Genomic DNA, 15,546 nt, shown 5'->3' on the forward strand with positions numbered 1-15,546 from the left:
GGACTATGTTTAACTCCTGTCTTGCTGCTGACAGCACGCTCACACCCATCCTCATGACAGAGTCTACATCAGGGGCTTTTGACCTTGGACCAATGGGGGGGGGGAGGGTTGTGCGGGGGGCAGGGGGAGTCAAGCAGGAGGAACAGGAGGTGAAGATTAAAGTGACAGAGGTAGCACATGAATCAATTGTGTAATCTTTTAATGGTGAACATTCTAATCTGACAAATTTCCATTCCCCTCAGCTACAGATGGTGACCTCACCAGTGCCCACACAGTGCTCCTCGCTCTTTTTTATCATCTGTTGTCTAGTGTTATGTCTAGGTGTGTCCGCAGGATGCACATTAGAGATGGAGGCAGCCTGATGCTTTCTTGTGGCTTTTGATGCCCTTGGCGAACGTCCTCAGGAGTACCTGGAGCCAGTGGGCCCCGGCAGACTCGCTGTCACAAGCCTCGCCATGCCTTGGACACCATCACTGGCTCCTGGTTTCCCACTGCGGTCACCACCCTTGCAATGTTGGCCTCGGTGCCATGCACTATCGGCACCACCTCCTGCGCTTGAAGGGTTTGGGACTCCTCCAAACAGCATTGCAGTCACTGGAATGTCACTGACAACCTCCCTGAATCTCACAGCTGTGTCCTGTCATCTGCATCAGCTCTGAGATAACCTTATCCAGAGGCTCGGCACCTGGCCAGGACCAACTTAAGTCTTGGGGCTCAGCAGGCCTCGGATAGCATCTCCCTTGGATGTTCCTGCCTCAATCTGATGTGCATCAGCAGCTAGGGGTCCTCACCAGATATTGCCCCTGAAGCTTGTCCACTAATGTCACCCATCGAGTGTGTGTCTCTACGCTAGTGGAAGGTGAGGGTGATATCTGTGACGCATTGCCAGTAGTCTCCTTGGAACTCTCCTCTGAGGTGGTTTCTTGGGTGGCAGGGAATGACTCCACGTGGCCCAGTCCTATCAGATGGAGACAATGAACATGTGGTCAGTGAAAGAGAAAGATCATTTTGTGGGATATTAACAAATCACTTGAGACAGATCATCTGGGTGAAGGGGCAGTGGATCCTCACTTCTCTGGCACAGGCCAACCTTGCTGTCAGTAACCTTTCTATCCTCGGACAACCCAGCGATTTCCAGGGCACCTCTGGCATCCCACCCCCTGTCTTTGCCCTTTCGCTCTTATTATGGGCTATCTTCTCCTGTGGGGTCAAAGTGTGGGCAGTGTGGAGCCACAGCCCACAGGTGCATCCAACAGGATTCTCCGTTTGCTCGGGCGGTAAACTATATCAACTTTGACATGGACCAAGCCCTACAGGATGCCCGGGCAGAAGGATTCTCCGCCATCGCCAGAATGCTCCAGGTCCAGGGGTGATAGACTGCACGCATGTCGCCTTGCACTCACCTGGCCATCTGGGAGTGCCCTACATTAACAGGAAGGGGTTCTACTCCTTGAACATACAGCTCGTGTATGACCACCACATGAAGATCATGCATGTGTGTGATCGCTTACCGGGGAGTGTACACATCAGCTACATCCTGGGCTAGTCGGTCACCCCAGCCTCTTCAAGGACAAGCTCCACAGTGCCTTGGCCATTCTCAATTGAGAGCGGGGCATGTCCTGCAGCACCTCATCATGGTCAGCCTGGTACTGGGTCGCATACCCCAGTGAGCCGGACATTGTGTCGAGACCCTCAGCCATTGCCGTAACTGATACTCATGGTGCCAACGTCATGCAACAGGCTCTCCACTGCAGTCACCACCCTAGAAGTGTTAGCTTCGGTGCCATGCATTGCCGGTCACATCTCTTGTGTCCGTAGCCTCTGGGACTCTTCCAATCGGCTCTGCATCTGCTGGAGTGTTGCTTACATTGCCTTCTGAATGTCCTGACCTCACCCTAACCTCTCCATCAGCTCTGGGTAATCCTGTACCACAGGCTCAGCGTCAGGCTGGGACCCAGCTGGGTTGTGGGATGCAGCATCCCTCCAACTGCTGTCTCGCCAAAGGGTTCCCGCCTCCACCTGATGTGCATCAACAGCTGTGTGGTGCTCACCAGATTGTGCCCCAGAAGCCTGACAAACATTTCCCACCGAGGTGCGTGTATCTGCGATGGTGGAGGGTGGGGATGACAGCTGTGACGCCTCGATCGTGTCTTCATCGGAGCTGTCCTCCGAATCGTTCTCCTGGGAGGCTGAAGAGGGGGTCACTCGGGATGGGCCTGCGCCATCAGCTGGAGGATCTGCCAGAGAATGGACATGTGGTCAGTAGGAAGGATGGGTTAGTCAGTAAGGCAATCACGACTCATGTTTGACAGGTTCTCTGGGTGGAGCCTGGTGCTTCCTCACCTCTGCGATGTCTGCCAGCCTCCGCATTGGTGACCGCCCTGTCGTCGGCCACCCCCATCACTTCCAGGACCGTTCCTCGAAGGAGATGAGGATTCTTAGGTCCGACGTGCCTCTGCCAGTCTGGGCTCTCTCCTGGCGATTGTGTGAGGGGTTCTCCTGAGGAGACACAGAGGGCGGGATTTTCCCCTACCTGGCGGGGCGGGCGGTCCCGGCGCCGAGGAGTGGCGTGAACAACTCTGGCGTTGGGCCGCCCGGAAGATGCGGAATCCTCCACACCTTCAGGGGCTGGGCCGGAGCCAGCGGGGTTGGCGCAGCGCCAACCAGCGAAGAAGGGGCTTGGTGCCACGCCAACCGCCGGCGCGAGTTGGTGATTGCGCGGGAGTGCCAACGTGTGCTGGCATCATCCCAGCACATGTGCAGGGGGTTCATCTCCGCACCAGCCATGGCAGAGGTCCACAGCAGCCGGTGCAGAGGGAAAGAGTGCCCCCACGGCACAGGCCCACCTGTGGATCGGCGGGCCCCGATCGCCGGCCAGGCCACTGTGGGGGCACCCCCCAGGGCCAGATCCCCCCCATGGCCCCCGAGGACCCCGGCCGCCCGCAGAACCAGGTCCCGCCGGTAAGTACCAGGTCTAATTGACGCCGGCGGGACCGGCCTAAAACAGGCGGCCACTCGGCCCATCGCGGGCTGAAGAATCTCCGGGGGGGGGGGAGCCGCTGCCAGCAGCCGCCGACTGGGGCAGTGCGATTCCCGCCCCTGCCAAAGCCCCGGCGCTGGAGAATTCGGTAGCCGGCGGGGACGGGATGCGCGCCACCCCCCGGCAATTTTCCGGCCAGGCGGGGATGTTGGAGAATCCCGCCCAGAGAGATCATCATTAGTCACACGCGTGGTTCACAGGGGGGGCAGGATGTGAAGGAAGGGTTGGAGCGGTTGAAGGGAGAGGGGTGGTGAAGGGAGGGTTGTGGGCCGCATGGAGAGTTGAGGGCCTGGATGCTCACATGGGGCGGAAGAGTCTCGGGATAGGGTTGGGGGCGTTGGTGTCTACTCACCAATGATGCCTGGGGTAGGTTGTTGACCTTTTTACAGCACTGGAGGCCAGTCCTCCTGGTCACACTCCCAAAGCTTACAGCCACCGCTACCTCGTCCCAGGCAGCATTGACTGCCCTGTGGCTCACACTCTGGGACCCTTGGGGGGAACAGGACATTCCTCCTGGCCTCAAGACGATGCTGGAGCTTGGCGGCTCTCTGCAAGCTCTCACATAGATCCTCTTCTTACATCTGCTATAACCGTACTAATCTCTTCAAACTTAATTCTAACACAGACACTCTCCTATGGGCTGTTCTGATTAATACTACACTCCTGTATGCTTCACCCAATGTCTGTGTCTATGTATTTACCTTGTGTTGCCCTCTTAACGTATTTTCTTTTCATGTACGTTTGATCTGGTTTGAGCTGCAGGCAGAAAAATACTTTTTTTTTAATAAATTTAGAGTACCCAATTATTTTTTCCAATTAAGGGGCAATTTAGCGTGGCCAATCCGTCTAACCTGCACATCTTTGGGTTGTGGGGGTGAAACCCACGCAGACACGGGGAGAATGTGCAAACTCCACATGGACAGTGACCCAGGGCCGGGATTCGAACCCAGGTCCTCAGCGCCGTAGGCAGCAATGCTAACCACTGTGCCACCGTGCTGCCCAGAAAAATACTTTTCACTGCACCTCGGTATGCATGGCAATAAAGAAATCCAAATCCAAATCCAACTGCATCTACGAGCCTTGCCAGGTCTGCATCGCCGAATCTTGGGGCCAGTTTTCTCGGCACCTCGGTTGCGAAATGAGCAAGTGCTGCTCAACCTTGTTAGTGGGGGGCTGGCGAGCACTATCCCGGTGAATCGCCTGATGAACCTTCATTTGCGGTGAGGTCAATTAAGTGGGTCAATCAACATTGAATAGCGATGCCGGCCTCGCTGGGCCGAGCGCCGGGAAGCTCGCGGCAGTTCCCGCTCGCTACCACACTTTGAAATCTTTCCGGAGAATCACGCCATTTGAAATATTTTGGGTGAATCGCGCCCATTATGTCAGGCATGGCGAGTACTGATTAAAATGTCAATATTTGTTGTTTTGCTGAGAACATTTGAGCTCTGGGCCAAATTACATCTCAAAAGGCGGACATTATACAAAAAAATTTTGCAATCAGAAACATGAAACACCTTTATCAAGTATTAACAATTAGCTTCCTTTTCTGGTCACAATCAGTGGAGCAATCTTGTTCTCTCATATTTGCAATATGTAATTTTCAATTCCCAGCTGTGTATTCTTGATATCTTCCTCACAGATTCAAAGCCTTCAGATTACAAAATTAATGCTTTCCTGAATAATGCCTGCAAAACCTGCAGCACAACAGACTCATTGATGTTCAGGGGTCCCTGAGAAAATGACCAAACAGATTTTGAGAACAAAACTCAAAAAAGGGGTCTCCTTGGGCGGGATTCTCCGACCCCCCCCCCCCCCCCCCCCCCCCCCCCACCGGGCCAGAGAATCACCGAGGGGCAGCGTGAATCCCGCCCTGCCACCCCGACGCCGGCTGCCGAATTCTCCGGAGCCGGTTTTTTGGCAGGGGCGGGAATCTGGCCGCACATGTCGGGGTCCGTTGGCAGCGGTTCCCCCCCCCCCCCCCTCCCGCGGCGATTCTCTGCTCGGCTGATCGCATTTATTGCTCTAAGATTTTCAAAAGGTGGACCTCCGTTTGAAACCGGATCTCCTGCAGCTGGATCCGCATTCAAGCGACGCCAAAAAGGACTTTCAACACTGGCGAGCTTGTTTCAAGGCGTACATCAACTCGGCGCCCAGCCCTGTCTCGGAGGCTCAGAGGATACAGATTCTGTACCCAAGGTTGAGCTCCAGCGTCTTTCCGCTAACCCAGGATGCGCCAAACTACGCCGAAGCCATGCGCTTCTCAAAGAGAATTACGCTCAGAAGGCGAACACGCTCTTCGCCAGGCACGTGCTTACCACTTGCTCTCAACTCCCTGGTGAGTTCATAGAAGACTTGTGGTGGGCCCTAATCCAACTCGTCCGGGACTGTGACTGTCAGGCTGTTACGGCCACGGAACATTCAAACCTCCTTATGAGGGACGCGTTTGTTACGGGGATTGGGTCGGACCTCATACGCCAGCGACTATTATGGAGCTGCACTGATCCAGGCAATGGAGAGTATTCCAACACACTCCTGACTTGTGCCTTGCTGCTGGTGGACGGGATATGTGGAGTCAGGAGGTAAGTTACAGGATTTCTAACCTCTGACCTTCTCTTGTAGTTACAGTATTATCTGGCTAGTCCAGTTCAGTTTCTGGTGAATGATAATGTCCAGCAAGTTGATAGTGGGGAATTCAGCGATGGTAATGCCATTGAATGTCCGGGGGGGGGGGGGGGGGGGGGAAGGTTACTGCTTTAGTATCTGAGATGTAAATGGTGCTGAACATTATGCAATCATCCGCAAAATTGCCACTCTGATCTTATTATGATGGAGGGTAAGTCATTGATAAAGCAAAGCTGTAATGAGGTCAGGAGCTGGGTGACCCGACAGACCCCAAACTGAGTGTGAAAATGAGCATATTATTCCTAATTGCCACCTGATAGCGTTGCCTACAACACTTACCATCACTTTGCTGAGAGTAGACTGATAGAGCAGTAATTAGCCAGGTTGGATTTGTCCTGATGGGTGATATATTACGGTTCACAGTGAGCCTGGCTTGCTGTGGCAATATGGTCTTTTACATGCATATTGTAGTCTGGAGATATGAATGGGGATAGTCGAGGCTCCAGCTTTCCTACCATCACATCGCTGACCAAGAACCTCTCCCACTCTTACCACCTGCCATTGGTATGTGTTGGAAGGACTGACAGGTTGATTTCAATCAGTTTTACTGCATTATGAATGCACTTCCTTACCATCAAGTCCTGGAGTAGGACTCATCCCGGAGTTTCTGGCTCAGAGACAGGATGCTACCCATTGCACCACAAGAGTTTCATTGAGATTGATGGTGGAGGGTTAAAATATATATTGGCAGCTATTTCTGAGAGCTGGGAGGTGAAAGCTGTACTCACCCTTGCTTTCCATGAGGTTAGTAAATTCCTTCTGACACTGAAGCCAGGTCCTGTGGGTATGACCCAGTTCTGTGGAGACCCAAACTAGTGCTTCCCTAGTGATACCTTGGCAGCTGTCAGGTGAAAAGTATATCCTTGCTCTCTCAATACACTGCACCAGGACCTCCAGAATGAAATTAGGACAATGGGGGCAGCCCTCTCACTGGCGTCACAATTGTTGCAAGCCTTGTTCCAACAAAATTCAAATCACCTTGCTGGGAGAAGTGTATTGCCCCTTTAAATTATCCTCAGCTTTCTACCTGAAATTTCACATGTTACACGGCGGATGTCTAATTCTTAGCTCAATTTGTAAGACAGCCCATCAATCATACTGAAATGGGGCCTAGCAGTTAAAAGCAACCAGGCCTCCCTCTTATAACCTCATGGAGCTTTCCATTCAACCCCATCAGCCGTATTCATCCCCCTTATTAAATGGTTTTAAGAGGTAGAGCTTACATTGTGTGTATGTCCATATCCAGGTTAGTCACTATAACTACCCACAAACCAATTTGTGATAGTAGACAAAAGGTGAGTTACATTGAACTCATCTACTATTGCTACATAAAACTGAGTCCATACTAAAAAAGAAAGAGATCTATAAAAAAGAGAGTAGAAGCTGAGGGGGTACTGGGAGGGATTTGCGGGGGTCATGTCCAGGGTGCTAAAAACAAGGCTGGCGATGGGTCCAGGGGTGGCAATTTTTGGGGTTTCGGAAGACCCGGGAGTCCAGGGGGAGAAAGAGGCCGATGTTTTGGCCTTTGCTTCCCTGATAGCCCGGCGATGAATACTATTGGCGTGGAGGGACTCAAAGCCCCCGAAGACTGAGTGGTGGCTTGCGGACATGTCGAGTTTCCTGGGTATGGAAAAAATTAAGTTCGCCATGAGGGGATCTGTGCAGGGGTTCGCCCGGAGGTGGCAACCATTTATTGACTTAATTGCGGGAGAGTGAACGTCAGCAGGGGGTGGGGGGGGAGGGGGTAGAGTAGAGTAGGAGGGAAAATATGGCGGGTAGTACCGGTGGGAGAGGAGCGGGCTTGTGCAGTATGTTACGATGGAAGTATTGAAAGTACGTGGATGTTTGCACATTTTTGCCTTTTTTGCTTTCTTTCTGTTGATGTCTGTAACTGTTTATAAAGCCAAAAACTACCTCAATGAAATTGTTTATTAAAAACAAAAGAGAGTAGTATCATGCCTAATGGAAGTGGGAAATGCAAACATCGATCATAGAAGCGGGGCCAATTCAGCCCTTCGAGCCTGCTCCGCTGTTCAATATGATCATGACCGATTCTCAATCTCAACATCATACTCCCGTACTCTCCCCATAACACTTGACACCTTTATAAAGTATAGAAATCTATCTATTTCCTTCTTAAATATAGTCAGTGACTTGTCCTCCACAGTCTTCTATGGTTGAGAATTTCCTCAGAACGAAGTAATTTCTTCTCATCTCAGTCCTAAATGGCCTACCCGGTAACCCACGATTGTGACCCCTTGTTCGAGACACCCAGCCAACCCAGGAATCAGGCTGGTGAACCTTATATGCACTCTCTCTATGGTAAATATATCCTTTTTTAGATAAGGAGATCAAAACTGCACAAAATACTCCAAATGTGGTCTCACCAAAGCCCTGTACGAGCTGCAGTAAGACACCCTTGCTCCTGTATTCAAGTCCTTCTGCAATAAAGGCCAACATACCACTTTCCATTTCTTTTCTTTTAAATATTTTTATTCTCCTTTTTTACATTTTCTCCCAAATTTACACGCACCAACAATAAACAATAATCAGTAACAAACATGTCAATCCCCATATCAATAACAACGATCCCATCCTCCCACCAAACCCCAAACATTAGCCCGTATGTTAACATAAACAAATGACAAAAAGGAATCAGGAATCACCCACAGTCACCATTAACACACACAGCCCCCCTCCCCCCAATGCTCCCACCAACCCCCAACTAATGTTCGATGTTTTCCAGTTCTTGAAAGTGCATAATGAATAATGCTCATGAATTGTAGAACCCCTCCGTCCTTCCCCTCAGTTCAAACTTAACCTTCTCAAAAGTCAAGAATTCCTACAGGTCCCCCCCACCATGCCAGGGCACAGGGTGGAGAGGCTGCTCTCCAACCCATCAGGATCCGCCTTTGGACGATCAACGAGGCGAAGGCTACAACATCTGCCTCCACACTCGTTTCCAACCCTGGCTGGTCCGACACCCCGAATATGGCCTCTCGGGGGCCCGGGTCCTGTTTCAAGGGCACCACTTTAGAAGATAGATTTTTGAGAAAGAGTTTAAAGTAACTTGACTAACAGCAGAAAACTTGCTTCATAAATGCAAGTGTCACCTTTGTCAGCTGTGTAAGTGGAATGAGAGCTGTATGTTCATTTGAAGTGCTAATTAATGGAACTCCGGAATTAAAGTTAAGAAAATACATGTAATCTGTTAGTGTTTGGGTTGAAGTTTAAAAGTTTAAATATTGCTTTTTGTTTGTTTTAATGAAGCTTGTTTATAAAATAACTAAGCCGTATTTCGTATATTATCACTCCTGGAACAAATTGATCTTTCTGCACCACCTTAAAACTTAAAAACGTTATGGTTCTGGTCCAGTCTCTTAGCCACTGTTGAGAGCTGACCAGGTATCCATAACACATTGTATTGTTGATAATTTGGTTTGCCCAATTTATATGTAGATTAAAGTCACCCATGATTACTGTAGCATTCCTGTTACATGCATCTCTAATTTTCTGTTTCATGCCATTCCATACCTTACTACTGTTGTATGGAGGCCTATAGACAACTCCCACTGATATTTTCTGCTCTTTGTTGCTTCTTAGCTCCTCTCAGACTAATTCTACATCTAGATTTGAGTCGATATTCTCTCACACTATTGCACTGATTTCATCTTTAACTTACAACATTACCCCGTCTCCTTTCCCTTTATGTCTGGCCTTCCCAAATATCGAATATCCTTGGATATTCAGTTCTCAACCTTGGTCACCCTGCAGTCATGTCTCCATAATCACAATCATATTGTACCGTGTATACCAATTTGCACAATTAATTTATCTAATTTATTGCAAATGCCACATGCATTCAGATACAGTGCCTTTTGATTTGCCTTTTTACTATCTTTGAGGTCCTGCTTTTTAATTTATTTCCTAGCTCCCTATATTTGGCTTTCAGGACCTCAACCCATTTCTTTTCTATGTCATTGGTACCAATATGGATTATATCCTCTGGCTGTTCACCCTGTCTCTTCAGAATGTCTTGCAGTCTCTCAGCGACAACCTTGACGCTGGCATCAGGGAGATGCCATACATCCTGGTCTTACATCTGCGGTCCCAAAAACATTTCTCTGTTCCCTTTACAATAAAATCCCCTGTCACCATTGCTCTTTCACACTTTTTTCTCCCTCCTTGTGCACTGAGCCACTCGTGGTGCCACAGACCCAGCTCTTGCTGCATTCCCCTGTGAAACCACCTCTCCAAACAGTATCCAAAATTACAAACCTATTAGAGAAGGATAGAAACCAAACTGCAGCGGATTCTAGAAATCTGAAACAAAAACAGAAAATGCTGTAAAATCTCAGCAGCTCCGACAGCATCTGTCTGTGGAGAGAGAACAGACCTAACGTTTCATCATCAAATTCTGTGATGCAGTTGGATTTTTTTGTTGCATCCAGAGCCTTGATTTGAAACCTCAGCTCTGTTCTCTCTCCACAGACGCTGTCAGACCTGCTGAGATTTTCCAGCATTTTCTGTTTCTGTTAGAGAGGGCGATAAATCCTGCACTTCCTGACTAGTGCTCTTGCTCTGTCTGGTGGTCACTCATTCCCATGCACTCTTTACCTGTGCTGTGTGATCACCTCACTGCACGTGCTTTAACAATACAAAATAATTCCTTCATCTCTATGCTGTTTTATGGTGGAGGATTCCATTTGTCAGGAATCACAGTATGTGGTTGATATTTGCTTCCAGCTAATGATAAAACTACCCTTCTTATGCGCTGGAATTAAAGTTCCCAGTGTGGTAGAAAATTAGGCCATAGCCTTACTCAAAACATATTGACTGAAATGATGGCCACTGCAGAGCCATAAAAATCAGAAGGTTACAGGCTTGATTCCCGGTCTGTGTTCAGGTTTTAATTAAGGTGGCAGTAGGAATGTTGTTATAGACCTCAAAGCCTCTGGATGGGGAAGGGCAAAGAAGCCCTTTTCTACTCCTCAGCACAATCCAAAGGCTGCTGCTGGAAGTTCATGTGTAAAGACTTTGGAAAGGACAGAATTAGGCTTAACTGTAGTGCCCCCCTGTTTTTTGCAGCCAGGCCAATGCTCCTAGTCGAGAGTCATCCCTGGACAATGACCACTTGTCCAAGATGTCAGAGGGTGACTGGAGCTTAAAAAGATGCCCTGAATGATGACAGGTATCCAGTGTCTTTGCAAGCGAAGGGAAGCAAGTGTCGAGGATAGAAAAAGAATAATGACTGCTTTCTTAAACAGCAAATTGGACTGTCATAGGTACAGGACCTGTATTCTTCCCGATACTTCCTGGATTTTTAAGGGCCTTAAGCAACATAACACAAAACACAGATGCAAATATCAAGTTCCAGAGAGCATACAACATCCAATATTTAAATACACTTTCCACAAGAACCTGTACCTTGTAATTTATGTTATCCTTGATGCTGACGGGGATACCATACAAGATTCCTTTATTCATACCTTGCAACTCTGCAAGTTGTGTGAGACATTCAGGAAGAAATTCTGTGATGCAGTTGAACTTTTGTGTCGCATCCAGAGCCTTTAAAACAATGAACATAGAAACACAGTTTGACCACAGCAATTACGGCGTATGATTGATATTCTGCTTTAACAAATTCACACATTTCATAAGTGAAAAAAGTAAAGTCGCTATAGTACAGATGGCCATAGGCTGCTTTCCCTTTTGAGGGGGAGAACTGACTGGTGGTTTAACCTGCCTGCCACCTTGGGCTAGTGCACAGTCAATCCCGGCCCCATTGACCCGGAGTCGCAACACTGGTAAAACTAGATTTTATTTAAAATACCCGAGGTCCTTAATTGAATCCAATAAACTATAGTCACCAGATGTGTAACTTTAAAACACAAGTAATCTTTTATAATGTACAGTATTATTATTAAATGGACTGAGAATGTAACTACTACCCCTTTCTAATCCCTCCCTTCCTAACTCGCCCCACTCTCTACACACGGACAAATAACACAGAGGGGAAAGGGTGGTGGAAAGTGAAAGAAAATATAAATAAAAATAAATAGACAAGGATCTTTGATGGACAAGGGTGGCTTCTTCCATCTACGCTTGGAATGGTTTATCTGGTTTTGGTAGGCCACAAACAAGTCCGAACCAAGATCTCTCAGCACGGCAATGTATTCTGAGCTGTTTCATATATCTTCAGGACCCTTCCACTGGTCATACATTCTGCGACCATCTAAAATGGCCGCCCACAAAGAAGGCTTTGCCTGAACACAGACAAACTGCAGCCTGCAAATACACAAAGCTGTAGCTCAGACTTATGCAGAAACTAGCACAGGAAAAAGGCCATTAAAAGGTCTTCCCAGAAACAATAGAACTATCCTGTCAATCATATTGTTTACCAGGCACAGCGGCACCCAAGCCCCTGCCCCCAACACTTCCAGGCATGGCCACTGAGTGCCCACCCCAAAATCGATGTGGCAGCCCCTGATTGGACTTGATCGATCAGGGTGATGGAACCCTGATCAATTGATTGACAACGATCCGGAGACCGCCCACAAAAGGGGCAAGGAAATCCAAGCAAGTTAAAAGGTACTACGCAGGTCACCACACCCTCTCTCGACCGCAGCATGGACAGCCAACAACAATGGTGAATCCACCACTGGACAAGAAGAGCCCACGCCATCCACAGAGGGACCTGCACAGAGGACACAGACAGCCTACCAGAACTCCAGCACTGCCAGACAAGACCATATCTGCTCTGTATTTGCTGGTCAGCTGGAAGTTAAGTTACAGTCGTTTAAGTGTATTAGTTTTTAGTCCAATGTGGATGAATGTCTGATTGATTAAGTAAATGACCTTGTGTATGTTAATAAAGTATTGTTGTGCTAAACAACTTGTGTGATCAATTGTCCACCGTATACAGGTTAAACACACACTGTGGTTTAGATAAAGAAAAGAGCAACAATTCCCACATTTTGCTTCGGACAAACTGACACAGAGAGTACAAGAACAGGAAATGCTACATCCATATTTTAAGAGAGCACCTACACACTTTCCTTGTGTGGCCAATCATCTCTCACTTTTCCAAACATCAATACAGATATAAGCATGCCTAATGGTTATGCATAGTGGATTAGAGAGGCTGCAGCGAATGATCACCAGGCACATTGTGGTAAACCACTGTTGCACCTATATTAGGCATATCTGATATGGTCAATCAGGTTGCACAGTACCGGGTCTTCTCAACGGTAGACCTCAAATTCACCTCCCACCAGCTCCCCATCCGTAAAGCGCACCACCCATACACGGCCTTCGAGACAGACGGTCGCCTCTATCACTTTGTCAGGGTTCCCTTTGGCGTCACCAACAGGGTCTCGGTCTTCCAAAGGGAAATGGACCGAATGGTCGACCGGTACGGTTTGCGGGCCACCTTTCTGCACCTAGACAATGTCACCATCTGCGGCCATGATCAGCAGGACCACGATGCCAACCTTGCCAAATTTCTCCACACCGCCACTCTCCTAAACCTCACCTACAACAAGGAGTAGTGCGTGTTCAGCACGAATCGCTCAGCCATCCTCGGCTCTGTGGTCCAGAAGGGAGTTCTGGGGCCCGATCCCGACCGCATGCGCCCCACATGGAGCTCCCCCTCCCCCATTGCCCCAAGGCCCTCAAACGCTTCCTGGGGTTCTTTTCATACTACGCCCAGTGGGTCCCAAACTCTGGAGACAAGGCCCGCTCACTCATACAATCCACCAATTTTCCCCTGACGGCTGAGGCTCAACAGGCCTTCGCCCATATTTGGGCGGATATCGCCAAGGCCGGGATGCACGCAGTAGACGAGACGCTGCCCTTTCAAGTGGAAAGCGACACATTAGACGTTTCCCCAGCCGCCACCCTCAATTAGGCAGGCAGACCCGTGGCATTCTTTTCCCACACCCTTCATGCCTCAGAAACTCGGGACTCATCTGTCGAAAAAGAGGCCCAAGCTATCGTTGAAGCTGTGCGGCATTGGAGGTATTACCTAGCCGGCAGGAGATTCACTCTCCTCACTGATCAATGGTCGGTAGCCTTCATGTTCAATAACACACAGCTGGGCAAGATCAAGAATGATAAGATCTTGAGGTGGAGGATCGAGCTCTCCACCTACAATTACCAGGTTTTGTATCGCCCCGGCAAGCTCAACGAGCCCCCAGACGCCCTATCCCGAGGTACATGTGCCAGCGCACAAGTAGACTGACTCCGGGGCCCTGCACGACAGCCTTTGTCACCCAGGAGTAACATGGTTGTACCATTTTATAAAGGCCCACAATCTGCTCTACTCCGTCGAGGAAGTACGGACAATCACCAGGGACTGCCAGGTCTGTGCGGAGTGCAAGCCACACTTCTACCAGCCAGACCATGCGCGCCTGGTGAAGGCCTCCCGCCCCTTTGAGCGTCTCAGCGTGGATTCCAAAGGGCCCCTCCCCTCCACCGACCATAACACGTATTTTCTCAGTGTGGTTGATGATGAGTACTCCAGATTCCCCTTCACCATCCCATGACCCGACATGACGTCTGCCATCATTATCAAAGCCCTCAACACGATCTTCGCTCTGTTCGGTTTCTCTGCATACATCCACAGTGACAGGGGATCCTCATTCATGAGCGATGAGCTGCATCAGTTCCTGATCAGCAGGGGTATCACCTCCAGCAGGACGACAAGCTATAACCCCCGGGGAAATGGACAGGTAGAGAGGGAGAACGGGACGGTATGGAGGGCCGTCCAACTGGTCCTACGGTCCAGGAACCTCCCGGCCTCCTGCTGGCAGGAGGTCGTCCCTGATGCACTACACTCCATTCGGTCACTACTGTGCACCGCCACTAACAACAAACAACATGAACATCTCTTTGCCTTCCCCAGGAAGTCCACATCCGGGGTGTCGCTCCCGACTTGGCTCGCAGCTCCAGGACCCGTCCTGCTCCGCAGGCACGTCCGACTCCACAAGGTGCACCCGTTGGTGGAGAAGGTGCAATTGCTCCATGCAAACCCCCAGTATGCCTACGTGGCATACCCCGACGGCCACCAGATACTGTCTCCCTCAGGGACTTGACACCAGCAGGTTCCACACACACACACCCCTCCGGCCCGGCGCCACCCTCCCCTCCCCATGCACTCCCAGCAGCAACCCCCCCAGGACCATCCGTCCTCCCCCTGCCCACGCCCGAGGATGAAGAGGATTTTGGCACGCTCCCAGAGTCACTGAAGGCCAGACCAGCATCGGCATCGCCGCCACCACTGCGTCGCTCCCAGTGGCACATTAAGGCCCCGGACCGATTAAATCTCTAACTGGTCCACTGGACTTCAAAAGACATTTTTTTTTTCACAAAAATTGTATATGTAAAATTCAGTTGTTGTATATAATTCTCCACCGCCCCCGCCGGACTCAGTTTTAACAGGGGGTGAATGTGGTAAACCACTGTTGCACCTATATTAGGTGATGTATGATAGGACCTGTGCTACAGGTACGACGGTAGTCCCTGCCTGCTGGCTCTGCCCAGTAGGCGGAGTATAAATATGTTGTGTCCTCCGTGCAGCAGCCATTTTGCCAGCTGCTGTGGGGGGCCACACATCTTAGAGCAATAAAGCCTCAGTTGTATTCAACTATCGTCTTTGTGCAATTGATCATGCATCACACATGTGAGCAGGTGCAAGTGGAATGGACAACCCAGCAAAGGCTTCCTGGAGGGCAAGCTCAGGTAATAATTCTACTGAGAAGGCAAAAATGCAGATTTTGGAACCCAGCCTTCAAAAGAAAACTGGTTGAAGCCGGCAGCAATTG

The 15,546-nt window shown here is 49.6% G+C and overlaps 1 protein-coding gene across 5 annotated transcripts in view; it reads right to left on the reverse strand.

Annotated features, from left to right (window-relative positions):
- Positions 1-15,546, reverse strand: part of LOC119964481 (vitamin D3 hydroxylase-associated protein-like) — a 152,245-nt gene that overhangs the window by 101,971 nt on the left and 34,728 nt on the right. For all 5 annotated transcript variants that reach the window (XM_038794033.1, XM_038794034.1, XM_038794030.1 and 2 more), the window contains exon 4: positions 11,150-11,290. In XM_038794033.1, coding sequence (XP_038649961.1) covers positions 11,150-11,290 — 141 coding nt within the window. The remainder of the gene's footprint in view (positions 1-11,149; positions 11,291-15,546) is intronic.

Source organism: Scyliorhinus canicula, chromosome 4 (genome assembly GCF_902713615.1).
Source record: "Scyliorhinus canicula chromosome 4, sScyCan1.1, whole genome shotgun sequence".
NCBI lineage: Eukaryota > Metazoa > Chordata > Chondrichthyes > Carcharhiniformes > Scyliorhinidae > Scyliorhinus > Scyliorhinus canicula.